The sequence below is a fragment of the Coregonus lavaretus genome, assembly GCF_964263955.1.
Source record: "Coregonus lavaretus genome assembly, chromosome: 13".
NCBI lineage: Eukaryota > Metazoa > Chordata > Actinopteri > Salmoniformes > Salmonidae > Coregonus > Coregonus lavaretus.
In genome coordinates, this window is record NC_140000.1 from 12,796,640 (window position 1) to 12,810,293 (window position 13,654).

General features: G+C 42.7%; 2 protein-coding genes across 3 annotated transcripts in view; both read right to left on the reverse strand.

Moving 5' to 3' along the window:
- Positions 1–13,654, reverse strand: part of LOC311139364 (sperm acrosome membrane-associated protein 6-like) — a gene marked incomplete at its 5' end in the record, with an annotated part of 1,014,348 nt that overhangs the window by 661,164 nt on the left and 339,530 nt on the right. The gene's annotated exons all lie outside the window — the stretch shown is intronic.
- Positions 47–11,903, reverse strand: LOC311140211 (putative ATP-dependent RNA helicase ddx6). 2 transcript variants are annotated; one of them, XM_084175164.1, is made up of 13 exons: positions 11,811–11,903; positions 9,578–10,670; positions 9,372–9,476; positions 9,121–9,250; positions 8,367–8,513; positions 5,867–5,961; positions 5,485–5,607; positions 5,165–5,293; positions 3,307–3,423; positions 3,127–3,190; positions 2,769–2,870; positions 2,406–2,617; positions 47–2,114 (listed from the first exon to the last, which is right to left on the reverse strand). In XM_084175164.1, the coding sequence occupies exons 2-12, from the start codon at positions 9,815–9,817 to the stop codon at positions 2,409–2,411; spliced, it is 1,461 nt and encodes a 486-aa protein (XP_084031290.1). In that variant the 5' UTR covers positions 9,818–10,670; positions 11,811–11,903; the 3' UTR covers positions 47–2,114; positions 2,406–2,408. The 2 variants fall into 2 exon arrangements, with proteins under 2 accessions (XP_084031290.1, XP_084031289.1); XM_084175163.1 differs by having other exon boundaries at positions 11,721–11,903.

Genomic DNA, 13,654 nt, shown 5'->3' on the forward strand with positions numbered 1-13,654 from the left:
TGTGATGAACCAATACACACACGAAAACTTACTAAAGACACAGGGATGGAGAATCAGCAGGACTTTATTTCATTCCTTCAGAGGTGCTGGCATTGACACAATTGGCACGAGAATAAACTTTGCTTAGCCATCCTCCTACCACTTTACAGCTCAGCTCAGTAGGTGACCTCTGCCAACACAAGACAACTACAAAAGGAGCATTACTCAAACCAAACGAGTTGGATAGAAATAAAAAGTCAAATCAACAAGTTTACCATATTCTTCTTATATCGGCACTGGAGTACCCCTGGCAAATGCTGCTTCACTTTCCCATTTTATAGCCTTGTCCCAAAGCTGTGGACGGCTGGTGTGCGAGATTAACCCATTAATAACGTTTAACACAAACACTTGACAATGCTCAAATCAAAAGTCCCATTTCAGTGTTCAAGTGCCTCAATTGAGGATAATTGACAATGGAATCAGTTATAAATAAACTCCAGCATTTACAGGGATACTCCAGAGCCAGACGTGGGGAAACAGTGCTCAGTATTGTAGGCTGTTTAAATAAGGGCGTACATGCATTACAATGGTCCCTGTTCTGCTGGTGCTAGACTCAATGCGGAGGCCAGCCATCTGCTACATCTCTGAAATGTTGAAGATTGTAGGATCTGTTAGGGTTGTCGCTATAAGACAAGATTGTATTTGGCAATATTTTATACTTTTAAAGTAGAACACTTGTACTTTGACCAATGAGAGTACTGCTACAATCTTCCCTAAACACAAAACCATTCCTCTGTCAGACTACCCAATATAGCTGTAAGAAAGAGGAAAAATACATTGCATAACAACTGAGAAAATATGACCATGAAATGCTGTGATTCCTCAACGACAATTGCCAGTATTGTCACTTCCTGTGTTACAGAGATTAGGGTCCCCCCACCCCGTGTGACCATTCCTGCTCCCTGGTGTCTCTGGAAAGCTACGGATAGATCTAGGGTCAGGTTTCCATCCCCAAATCCTAATATTAACCACTAGAAGGGATGCAAAATTGACCTTAGATCACTGAGGGGACTTTTGGGAAGTTGAGACAAAACAAGCACCGACTTGAGGTGAGAGCTAAAGATCACATTACCAGAGAAGTTCTTTTCGGAACAGAACTTACAACCTACTTTCTGGAGCTCTGGTTCACACAGACATATCCTTTCAGATCTACAGTATGAGCTGTGAGCGGAGTTTAGATTAAGGCACACAACTGAGTTAACGAGAGGAAGAGTGTGAGAGATCAACAGAAGAGTCAGAGCGATAGAATAAGATGACTGGCTTCAGCATGTCTAATTTGTTTAGGGGGGAGGGGGGGGGGGGGGTCGGTAAGTCAGCGTATCTAAATAAAATGATTGCCCTGTTGATACAGGCTCTTCTCTATGTCAGGTTCTATTGCCATCATCTCCTTGTCTAAGGGATCTGTTGCCCAAAGAGTTACGGGTCTGTCTGGTGCTATAGCCGACTAAGGAGGCTGTAAAATGCTAAACAAATAAACTAATCAACACTCATCATTGGACTCTTCTGTGTGCGTCTGTGACAAAACAAAATTATTCATGGAAGTGCCTTTCATGTATGACTGTAAAGTCACATTAGCACGAACACTAGTATTTCATTCTAGGCCCCACCGTATAGCACCATGACAGCTTTCCCCAGACAGCTGTCAAAGCAGAGAGGGTCCTTTTGGTTTTTCTCCTATCAACATGTTCAGCTTTGGTTTGGTTTCCTCGACAGTCATCTGCTCAGAAATAAGTCTACAGGAAGTGAACCTGACAAGCGAGGGCCTTTTCAACAGGGAATGATTACATGTGACCGTATAAGAAGCCACTACAGTGATACACTGACAGTACAGAAAGACCCCAGACGTAGAAAATTATTGACAGTTGGCAGGTTGGGTACATATCATGTTGGTTAAAAATGGCTGTAAACTGTGCCAAACAAACTGACCACTGCTGTAAACGTTTCCCCAAAAATAAGACAAAATAAAAAAAACAGATGCATCCTGTAGATTTTTTAAAATATTCAGTCAGAAACTAATCTGAATGTCTGTGAGCAGCAGGGGATGGTGTGACGAATGCCAGACGCCTCTTGTTCTCCTGGAAAAGAGAAGGCTCCAGTTAAGAACCAATGTAATCAAATTGCAAAAGCAGCAGCAAAGCCTATTCAACAATCCTATCCAGCAAGGACCTTTTATCAAGAGCTAGGCTGAACATGAATGAACAGTTTCTCAGTTCAGGCCCTAATGCCCCAAATTCCTTTGTTTTATGACCACTGACCAGCAAGGAGTCAAAGGACTCAACTGGTGAAATAAACAAGTGAAATAACTATCCAGTCCTTTCTATGAGTAGTGGGAGACCCCATCTCTGCATACGCGGTCAAAACCTCACCGTTTATGCTGCGCTTAACTCGCCGTCCTTGCCTCTGATCTCATCTTCGGCGTCTGGGTCGGCAGAGTGGAACTCTGCCACGTACAGGCCCTTGTCGATGCTGCCGGGGATGGGCTTAATGTCGGTCACCAGCTGGTCCTCGATGGACTTCAGGTTGAAGCGGTCCTCAGAGGTGATCAGGTTGATGGCCAGACCCAGGTGACCAAACCGCCCTGGAGAAGGAGAGGTGTTAAAATAGGCAACAGGCTTGTATTTTCAACGCTTTATTTAACCAGGAGAAAAGCAGATGACAGCTGGAGAAGGACATGATGCTTGAGTAGATCTGATTGGACAGCGTGATGAAAATAAAGTGAATGGTCTCACCTGATCTGCCGATGCGATGCAGGTACGTCTCAGCGTTCTTGGGGAAGTCAAAGTTGATCACTACGTTCACCGCTTGGATGTCAATTCCCCTGGTGAACAGATCTAAGCAGAGAGGCAAGAGAATAATTTAACAAATCAGTCTATCGGTTATAATTAACAATCAACCAAGCAATCATTCAATATAATATAATATGCCATTTAACAGACGCTTTTATACAAAGCGACTTACAGTCATGCGTGCATACATTTTTTTTGTGTATGGATGGTCCCGGGGATCGAACCCACTACCCTGGCATTACAAGCGCCGTGCTCTACCAGCTGAGCTACAGAGGACCAACTCAAGAGTAAAATATGTTACCTGTGCAGACCAAGTTCCTGCAGAGTCCGTTTCTGAAGTCATGGAACACACGGTTTCTGTACTCCTGTTTCAAAGGCAAAACCAGTGCAAGGGTTTGCAAAACATGACTACAGTGAGATCTACACACTGTCTAATGAGAAGGTATTCCACACTGTCTAAAGTGCAAGTGGCTGAGCTGACCTGCATCATCTTGGCGTGGATGTAGAAGCAGGAGTAGCCCAGCTGGGTGATCTTCTTGGCCAGCAGCTCAACCCTCTGGGTTGAGTTACAGAAGATGATGGACTGGTTGATCTGGAGCTGTTGGAGAACAAAAGACACACCGATGAGACAACGTACTCATTATGAATGAATGGATGACCCAGATGAAGGAAACATGGCTTCCTGCTCTCCCATTAGCCAATATCTCTACAATTGAAAGAGGTTTAGCTTTTCTGACTGTGTATGTAACGGACGAGTTATGGAACACAGGTTGCCAACCCACCTCAAGAGTTAGTCCATCTAGTAAAACATGAGGTGATATCTCTGGGAGCTAACAAGTCTTCAAGGCTCCTTCAAGGTTACTCATCAAACAGGTACAGTGCATTTGGAAAGTATTCAGACCACTTGACTTTTTCCACATTTTGTTACGTTACAGCCTTATTCTAAAATTGATTAAATTGTTGTTGTTCCCCCCCCCCTCAATACCCCATAATGACAAAGCAAAAACTGGGTTTTTAGAAATGTTAGCAAATTCATATGTAAAAAAGAAAAGAAAAAAGAAATACCACATTTATATAAGTATTCAGACCCTTTACTCAGTACTTTGTTGAAGCACTTTTGGCAGCGATTACAACCTCAAGTCTTCTTGGGTATGACGCTACAAGCTTGGCACACCTGTATTTGGGGAGTTTCTCCCAATTCTCTGCAGATCCTCTGAAGCTCTGTCAGGTTGGACGGGGAGCGTCACTGCACAGCTATTTTCAGGTCACTCCAAAGATGTTCGATCTGGTTCTGGCTGGGCCACTCAAGGACATTGAGACTTGTCCCAAAGCCACTCCTGCATTGTCTTAGCTGTGTTCTCAGAGTCATTGTCCTGTTGGAAGGTGAACCTTCGCCCCCAGTCTGCGGTCCTGAGTACTCTGGAGCAGGTTTTCATCAAGGATCTCTGTACTTTGCTCCGTTCATCTTTCCCCTGATCCTGACTAGTCTCCCAGTCCCTGCCGCTGAAAAACATCCCCACAGCATGATGCTGCCACCACCATACTTCACCGTAGGGATGGTGCCAGGTTTCCTCCAGACGTGACGCTTGGCATTCTGGCCAAATAGTTCAATCTTGGTTTCATCAGACCAGAGTCTTTAGGTGCCTTTTGGCAAACTCCATCTCCATAGAGGAATTCTGGAGCTCTGTCAGAGTGACCATCGGGTTCTTGGTCACCTCCCTGACCAAGGCCCTTCTCCCCCGATTGCCCAGTTTGGCAGGGCGGCCAGCTCTAGGAAGAGTCTTGGTGGTTTCAATCTTCTCCATTTAAGAATGATTGAGGCCACTGTTCTTGGAGACCTTCAATGCTGCAGAATTTCTTTGGTACCCTTCCCCAGATCTGTGTCTTGACACAATCCTGTCTCGGAGCTCGACTGACAATTCCTTCGACCTCATGGCTTGGTTTTTGCTCTGACATGCACTGTCAACTGTGCAACCTTATATAGACAGGTGTGTGTGTGTCTTTCCAATCAATTGAATTTACCACAGGTGGACGCCAATCAAGTTTTAGAAACATCTCAAGGATGATCAATGGAAACAGGATGCACTTGAGCCCAATTTCGAGTCTCATGGCAAAAGGTCTGAATACTTATGTAAATAAAAAAAATTCTAAAAACCAGTTTTCACTTTGTCATTATGGGGTATTGTGTGTAGATTGATGAGGATAAACAAATATATATCAATTTTAGAATAAGGCTGTATGGTAACAAAATGTGGAAAAAGTAAAGGGGTCTGAATACTTTCCGAATGCACTGTATGTAGCCCAACAAACTACCTCCACAGCTCTAGAGACAGACTCACCCTGGAGAAGAGGGTGTTGAGGCAGTGGACTTTCTGCCTCTCAGTGACGTAGGCATAGTACTGGGTGATGCCCTTCAGTGTCAGTTCATCCATCAGGTTGATCTCATAGGGCTTTGAAAGGTGCTTTGCCTGGAGAGAGGGACAGTGGGAAACAGATAGCAATTGGAATAAAGACAATTCTGTCATCAACATGTAATTCAGACTCCTTTCTCTCATTGAACCTCCATGCACATCTCCCACTTTGTCTCTCCAACCACCCCCTTGGTCTCCCCCTGTTCTCACACTCTCTAGCCACCAGTCACTAAGGCAAGTCCTCTCACCATGAACTTTTGCACACTGATGGGGAAGGTGGCAGAGTAGAGTAGGATCTGACGACCCTTAGCCAGGAAGCTGATGATGTCTTCGATCAGGACCACAAAGTCCTGAGACAGCAGCTTGTCTGCCTGGAGAGGGAGAGAGTGTCAGGACACATTCGTTGATGACCCAATTAAGTGCAGCCTCAGTACATGAACTGATATGTTCATACAGAGCAAGTGGCAAAGAGGGGCTACTTTCACTTGGCTTATTAAACCATTATTCCAGTAGCAAAACAAAATGAGCAACTACGTAGTCTTTCACAAAAAGGATACTTTGCATATTTCATAACATATGCTGCTTTAATATAATATATGCTGCTTTAATAAAACAACAAGCGACGCTCACCTCATCCATCACCATCATCTGGACTTTATCCACTTTGGCCACGCCCTTCTTTATCAGGTCCAGGATCCTGCCTGGTGTGGCTATCACCACATGCACTGGGGGGGGAGAGAAAAGAGTGAAAATGTGCATCTTTCCCTTTTAAGACTATTTGTTACGCATTTAGATAAATGGTCTCCGATACAGGTACGATACGTTTTAGTTTGAAACTATTCAGTGCGATTCGAGGAACGATGCGATGCACTAACATTTGTTGCATTACACATTAATTTTCCATTCTAAATTAAAATCTGCTGGAGCTCATGAGCTGGGCCTCTCTGAGCTGGATCTGTCGGAGCGGACTTCTGTGTGTAAATTATGTATAGGTCTATGGTGTATGTAGGCACCTGATCTGAGCCATAAGGAAAACTGGGCATAAGGGAAATCACCATCACCCACTAATGAATGTCATTTTTGCAGATTAAGTGTTAGAGCTAGTAATGTATAAATATTTAACTTTAAAAAATCTGCTATGACATAGCCAATGAATATATAGCACATCTTTGGATTTCACCCCCGTCTCATAAATCGGATGGTTTAGACCCCTCAAACTTGTAAACTTAATTCCACTGCATTTTTTCATTATTCCTTCTAATCAGGGACTGATTTAGACCTGCGATACCAGGTGTGTGCAATTAATGATCAGGTAGAACAGAAAACCAGCAGGCTCTGGACCTCGTAGGGGTAAGAGTTGAATACTGGTTAGACCATTTGGAAGTTGCCGGACTCGGAATGAGCTCGTCTTCTTCTCTAGCTTTGACCATGTAGTACAGCTAGCAAAAGTGATTTCGGTCCTCGTTATGAAATTATCAACTTTACCCTATATCTAAAAATGACTACCAAAACTATTGTTGATAGTAAACCTGAACAATATAAATCAAATCGAATGTACGCCACGATCAGCTTTTGATAAAAATAACCTAGCAAACTACATTGGTTGTCACTCAACTAATAAAGGCTAATATTGCACAAGCCATTTTACAAACATTTGAATGCTGAAGGTGACGCGCAGATATGCCTGATCCGGAATAGACCTACCCATCGTTGGTCAGCGTGCACAGCTGCACACAGGGCGCAGTGTGACTAGGCTACTGATATTGACTGGGGTTGCTTGGCATGCAAAATGACATCTAGATCAATGACTGTCAACATAATTACATGCTTAGCTCAACACTGAAGGAGAGGACGCAATTGTCAATAAAGATGAGTTTTTTTCAGAATGTAGAAAGTAATTTGAGCAACAACAAAAAAAGTGATTTGGCGATTCGTAACGTTTGAATCGATTTTCTGACGATGCATGCTACATTTGGATCGGGGTCCCGCGGATCAATGCACTCATATCTTAAACTTTTGAATCAGGGACCGATCGTTACAGCGGACCAAAGAACTCATACACCATATATATACACAAAAGTATGTAGACACCACTTAAAATTAGTGGATTCGGCTATTTCAGCCACAGCCGTTGCTGGCCGGTGTATAAAATCGAGCACACCGCCATGCAATCTCCATAGACAAACATTGACAGTAGAATGGCCTTATTGAAGAGCTCAGTGACTTGCAATGTGGCACCGTCATAGGATGCCACCTTTCCAACAAGTCAGTTCGTCAAATTTCTGCCTTGCTAGAGCTGCCCCGGTCAACTGTAAGTGCTGTTATTGTGAAGTGGAAACATCTAGGAGCAACAATTGCTCAGCCACGAAGTGGTAGGCCACACAAGCTCACAGAACAGGACCGCCGAGTGCTGAAGCGCATAATAATCGTCTATCCTCGGTTGCAACACTCATTATGGAGTTCCAAACTGCCTTGGAGCAACGTCAGCACAAGAACTGTTCGTCGGGAACTTCATGAAATGGGTTTCCATGGCCGAGCAGCCGCATACAAGCCAACGATCACCATGCGCAATGCCAAGCGCCGGCTGGAGTGGTGTAAAGCTCGCCGCCAATGGACTCTGGAGCAGTGGAAACGCGTTCTCTGGAGTGATGAAACAAGCTTCACCATCTGGCAGTCCGAGGGACAAATCTGGGTTTGGCGGATGCCAGGAGAACGCTACCTGCCCCAAGGGGGACCAACTCCATATTAATGCCCATGATTTTGGAATGAGATGTTTGACGAGCAGGTGTCCACATACTTTTGGTCATGTATTGTATCTTAAACATTTGAATCGGGGACCGATCATTACAGCCCTAGTAAGTACAGTACATAAAAGCTACATAATGAGGAATTACACAATGTGCTGTTGCGTAACACACGGGCAAGTCTCTTGATCGATAGCCAAACTGGATTTAAAGTTAAAGTAACAAAGTTCAGTGTCAGTTACGCTAGCAAACAATATCCATAATGTCTGTAGAGCTATGATCGATCAGCTGCAATTCTTCACACATTGGTTATGCCACTACACTACAGCCACTCTATAACCCTTTCGACTGCCCGTCCCCTGTGGCTGAGTGGTAGTAGTAGTTACCGGTCTCGTCCAGACGCATGATGTCGTCCCTCAGGTTGGTGCCTCCCGTGGTGGCCATGACCTTAACCCCGCCCATGTGCTTGCTCACCTGGATGCTGATCTGGCTCACCTGCAGGGCCAACTCTCGTGTAGGAACCATCACCATGGCTGCAGAGAGGGAGATAGGAGAGGAAATGGAGAGAGAAATTAAGGATAGAGCAGAGAAAAAGGGGTTTGGGGAAAGAGGGACAACAGAAAATAAAATATCCACAAATCAGTTGGAATAAATAACCAATAACTAGAGAAAATTAAAAATCTCAATTTCACTGACAGGTGATGAGCTCAGGCACTGGCTTAACTGAATGTAATTTATCCAACTCACTAAACTCAAGTGGCCTAGACAGATTATGAATGTGTGGCATGCTGTTCCCTTGTGGTCCAGCTCCATTACAGCACAGTGTGTGTGGGCTTTAGGTGTGTGATAGTGGGTCGGTCCATATGTCAGAGATTACGTGTCCCACTAGGCGCACTGGGCCGTAGTACTGTCATCTCCATACACTGAATGTGTGCTTACTTGTGCATCAATCTAGTGAATTGTTCAGGCAACTACATAGGGGTATTCACCAGTGATTACGTCACAATAGGCCAAATTAATCATAAAACATTAAGCACAGATTTCAGATGGACTTTGTACCAAAATTGATTAAAACAAGCAAATGAGACTACTTGGAATGGTGGTGAAGGGGCATTGAGTAGCAGCTGGTGCAGTTCTCACCCTGTATGTGGTCCTTCTTCAGGTCTATCCTCTCCAGGAGAGGAATGAGGTAGGCTCCGCTTTTCCCGGTGCCGTTCTTAGCCCGGGCCAGGATGTCCCTGCCTGACAGAGCAATGGGGATGCTCTCCTCCTGGGGACAGACACACAGGATGGTGAGACATAGACACAGTCCCACAAACATGAGCAAACACTAAACACACAATCAACAAAGTTCCAAGATAGTCATGGACAGAGAAGCAGAGGGAAGTTACCTGAACAGGAGACGGTTTCTCCCAGCCCATCTCAAAGATCCCCATCAGTAGTTCCCGCTTCAGGCAGTAGTCCTCAAACTCATTCCCCTTGGTCGATGTCACATCCTGGGGAAAGAGTAGACGGTCAAGGTTGAAGCTAGGGTTATTGATTGGTGGACTTAAATTAGTCTGCTTTATTAAACTGTGAATGTGGCACTAGGACTTACTGATGTTCTAAATCGGCAGTCTTTCTGTGGAAGCTGCAGGCACTTCTTCCAGTCATCGCCAAACCGGATGCCCCCACTGCCCTGGGGAATGTTACCACCCTTCTGGGGGACACCTGGTTGTGGGGCAGTTGCCAGGGATCCTGTCGTTAGTCCAACTGGCTTGAGCGGTCCTCTAAACTGCCCGTTGGGCTTGTTCAGTCCCATGATGGATGTTGGGTTCTCCGTTCTTGCTGTAGACATGGCTTAGAGAGCTTTTCCTTCACAGTCTGCCAATTCCTTAGTCACTCACAGTGTATAGCTAAACTTTTTTTTCCTTTCTTCAACTTTTGATCAACGTTTCCTTAGATCTTGTTTTCCCACTATTGGAACTAATGTCCTGGTGTTAATTAGTTCACACAAAAAATAAACAAACCTTGTTTTCAGGATTTCTAATTTAAAGAATATATGTATACACTTATACGTACAGACCTCTTGAAAAGAAGAGTCTGGCGTATGAAAATGGTATATTTACAAGACGACGCTCCCCAAAAAGGGAGAAATTTGCATTTATATGAATAAATAGATCATATATCCGCTCAAAACATAAACCTATGTGAACGTGTTTCAGAATTCAACAGAGTTCAAACATCTAAAGTAAATGATCCTGAAGTAGTCTTATTCCTGGTGAAAATAGCTTTTTTTCTGAAGTCTCTTTTCTTTTCTCTGTATTCAACAACCTGTTAAGTTTCTAATATTGTTTCTCTGTTCAAATATCTTTTAAGCTGTTTTCCTGGACTGAAGTGGTCGTACGTTTCTTTGTTAGAGTCTCAAGTGCTTTTAGTCTTTTACATTCAAACAGACCGGTACGGTCCTCTGATTCACATGGACTATTCCTATGAGTCTTTCAACTTGGTCTGGTATGAAGCAAAAATTTTGCTCTTGGCAACAAAAAAAAAAATGACTTATACAAAACACTGAGGGAAATAGTTCAAACCCTATATGCTGTTCACTTGGACAGTCACAACGTCAATGTGTGTTCTGCTGTTGTGCTCTTTCAGTTGTTCTCTTCTTTTGCTGTGGTAGATGTGGAGCTGATACACTCCAGGTTACCTGCCTGAAAGCAACAATACATCATAAGGACAAAAGCACCACATAAATGAAAACGTGTGCCTGTGCCACTATTGACTGTAGCTAATACTAAAGGAAATTGAGATTACAGGTCTAAATTAATGAAACCACTAAATAGGACTGTACTTGAAAAAGGTAGAACATGTTTATTTCCAGATAGACTCTGGATTATTTCACGTTAACGTTTAAACTTCAGCATTTGGGTTTTAACGTGTAACTAGCTAACTGGACAGATTAGCAAGGTATTTAGCTAGCTAGTTTACGTGGTAAAAATGGTCTAAATAATAAGTGTAGTTAGGTAGTTGCCAAGTGCAGTGATCTGGGGCAAAAAGCAAAGCAGGATAACTTTTAACAAGATCAAAAACATACTAAATTACGAGCAAAACACTACGTTAGTTAGCTAGTTAGGACTGAGCTCAACAAAATAGTTTAGTTAACGTTACGTTAGTTCTAAGTAAGTGATCAGTGTACTCATGAGACAATTAACAATTTGAGCAGCCAACATAGACCCACAATTGGGTTTACCAGCAAACGTTAGTTAGCTAACTGATGATTGGTTGTGTGACCACACTAACGGTAGGCAAACTTTACGTGGCTAACTAACTAGTACCTAGTGGCATTAAATGCCCGGTAAAGCAGGTTAGCTAAGCTACCGTAACTAACTAGGGATGTGACGTTAGTTAGCTAGTCAACTAACGTTAGCTAGCTAACTGTTAGCTGTGACAACGACGTGTTAAACGAAGTTATTTTGGCTGAGTTAGTTTGACTGACAACTTTGATGCTAACAGTAACTTCACGACACAAGTTAGAGTTGAGGCTGACGATTTAGATAAAGACAGTCGACAGATTCTAGAAAGTAAAAAAATAAACTAGCTAGCACGTTTGGTTAGCCAACATTGCTGGTTAGCTAGCTAGCTACATTAACTACGCGTAGGCTGACTGGTCGACTCTCCTTCTTCAAACATAACGTACTAGCCTAGGCAGCCGAGTAGCGCCCATGCACTATCGGCTACTTCACACAAATACAACATTTTACCTTAATGTTCATCGGACGTCTTCTCTCGTTAACTTAATTAAAGCAAATTTTCCAAGTATTATGATACTGTTTGTGTTTCGTGAAACCCACCGACTTGTCTCTCTTTTGTCTCTTCTTTTTAAAAAATGACAATTCAACATGGCCGCGCGCTCGCCTTTAGCTGGTTGTCTCTTTCGTTTTCCTAAGGGGTCGTCACTAGTTACCACAGCCACAAAGTCATAAACCCCGCCCATGTATACAATTTATCATCTTAAAATGTGATTTTAACCTGTTAACCGTATGCCTAACCTTAAAAAGCTCATTTTAATGCATTTATATAGCCAATTTTGACTTTGTGGCTGTGGTAACTAATGGAACTATTCCTTAGTCTGGCTGCGCAGGTACATGAACTATCCAATCAGCGTGTCCTGTTTCGAACTCAAATTGGTCAGTGCTATCTAGATTCCTTGGGACTTCCCTACCGTAAACCCTAAACCGCTTGCTACCCAGGCGAAACAGTTCGGTGGAGTTCGTGCATATATTATGACGACATTTTGAGAAGTTAGTTTTGGACTTTGGGTGAGGTTTTTTTCGGCTGTTCGGGCACACGACATTCTTTCTGGAGGCAAGCCGAAATTCGGAGCCGAAGTCTACGCCCCTTTGTCGGTGATTGGTCAACAGTAGTCAATATAGTCTTTGTTGTTATTCAACTAGAGACGACTCGTTTTCATGCACATTTTTTCATTGAAAAATACTGCACCAAACATCTTAGTTAGATGTAAAATTACGCGACTAAGATCTCTTCGGTAAACATGTCAAAATTAATGGCAGATTTCTTGAGTTATGTTAGATTAATTCTAACTATTTTGAGGAAGTGTAACTGGCTACGGCGTCTCAAAATGGAAAAACAGTACTATTGCCGCTTTTTTTGTCGTTTTTTAAGCGAAGGTCTTTTAAGGGAGAATGCGAGCACACTCGGTTCGGCTAGCCGAGTTCGGCTAGACGCCAGCAGAACTTAAGCATGCTGACGCCTTTAACACCTACCCTAACCCTTAGCTTAACCATTTTACATTTAAACTTCAATGGGCTAGGGACGTCCCAAGGATTCTGCATAGCACATACCTTCAACTAATGAAGGTAGGTAAGGCAACAACATATCACACTCATTGCAAGTAAAACTTAATAAAAAAACAACAACAGCTAAATCAATACTAGTAATAAATGACGCACGTTAGTACAATAATGGTGGGTGTTGCTAAGAAATAGGTTTTATTTGAAGCATGATACATTCCAGAAATATTAGGATATAATTTATATGTAACATATTTTAAATCCGTTTCACAGGGGAAATTTCACAGGGAAAAGCTTTTTCAATCTCATAAAACATACAACCAGTATTATGCAGAGTGTGTGTTTTAGGACATAATTACAATCAGTAATTCAATCAGTTAGTTATGATTATCAATAAATATTGGATATGTTATCACATACTGAAGCAGGATAAGAGGACTGTGCTATCAATACTGGCATATCATAGTTAATAGACTACAATAGGCCTAATCTGTCCCAGGATGTCATTTAGGTTGACAATATGTGGGCAAGATGTTTACCATAAATATAGAACATAATACAATTAAATGAATCTATATAACATAATGACCATGGGCATACTGATTAAATAAAAAATACAATATTTACCATATTGGAATTGATCAAATATATGCTAATCTGGCCTAGATCTGATCTTTCTTACTCTGTGGCACATGGGCCTTCATCACGGTTGTTTGGGTTTGAAGATAAGTTCTGTGGTGACCATTTGGGACAGGGCAGGGAGTTGGTAAAACGCAGACTGGAGATATCTGGAGAAAATAAATATGATCAGCATTATAAGTGGTGTGTAGGAAAAAACTATGAACAAAAACGTAAATAATGTCTCTGATTCAACTTTATGAAAT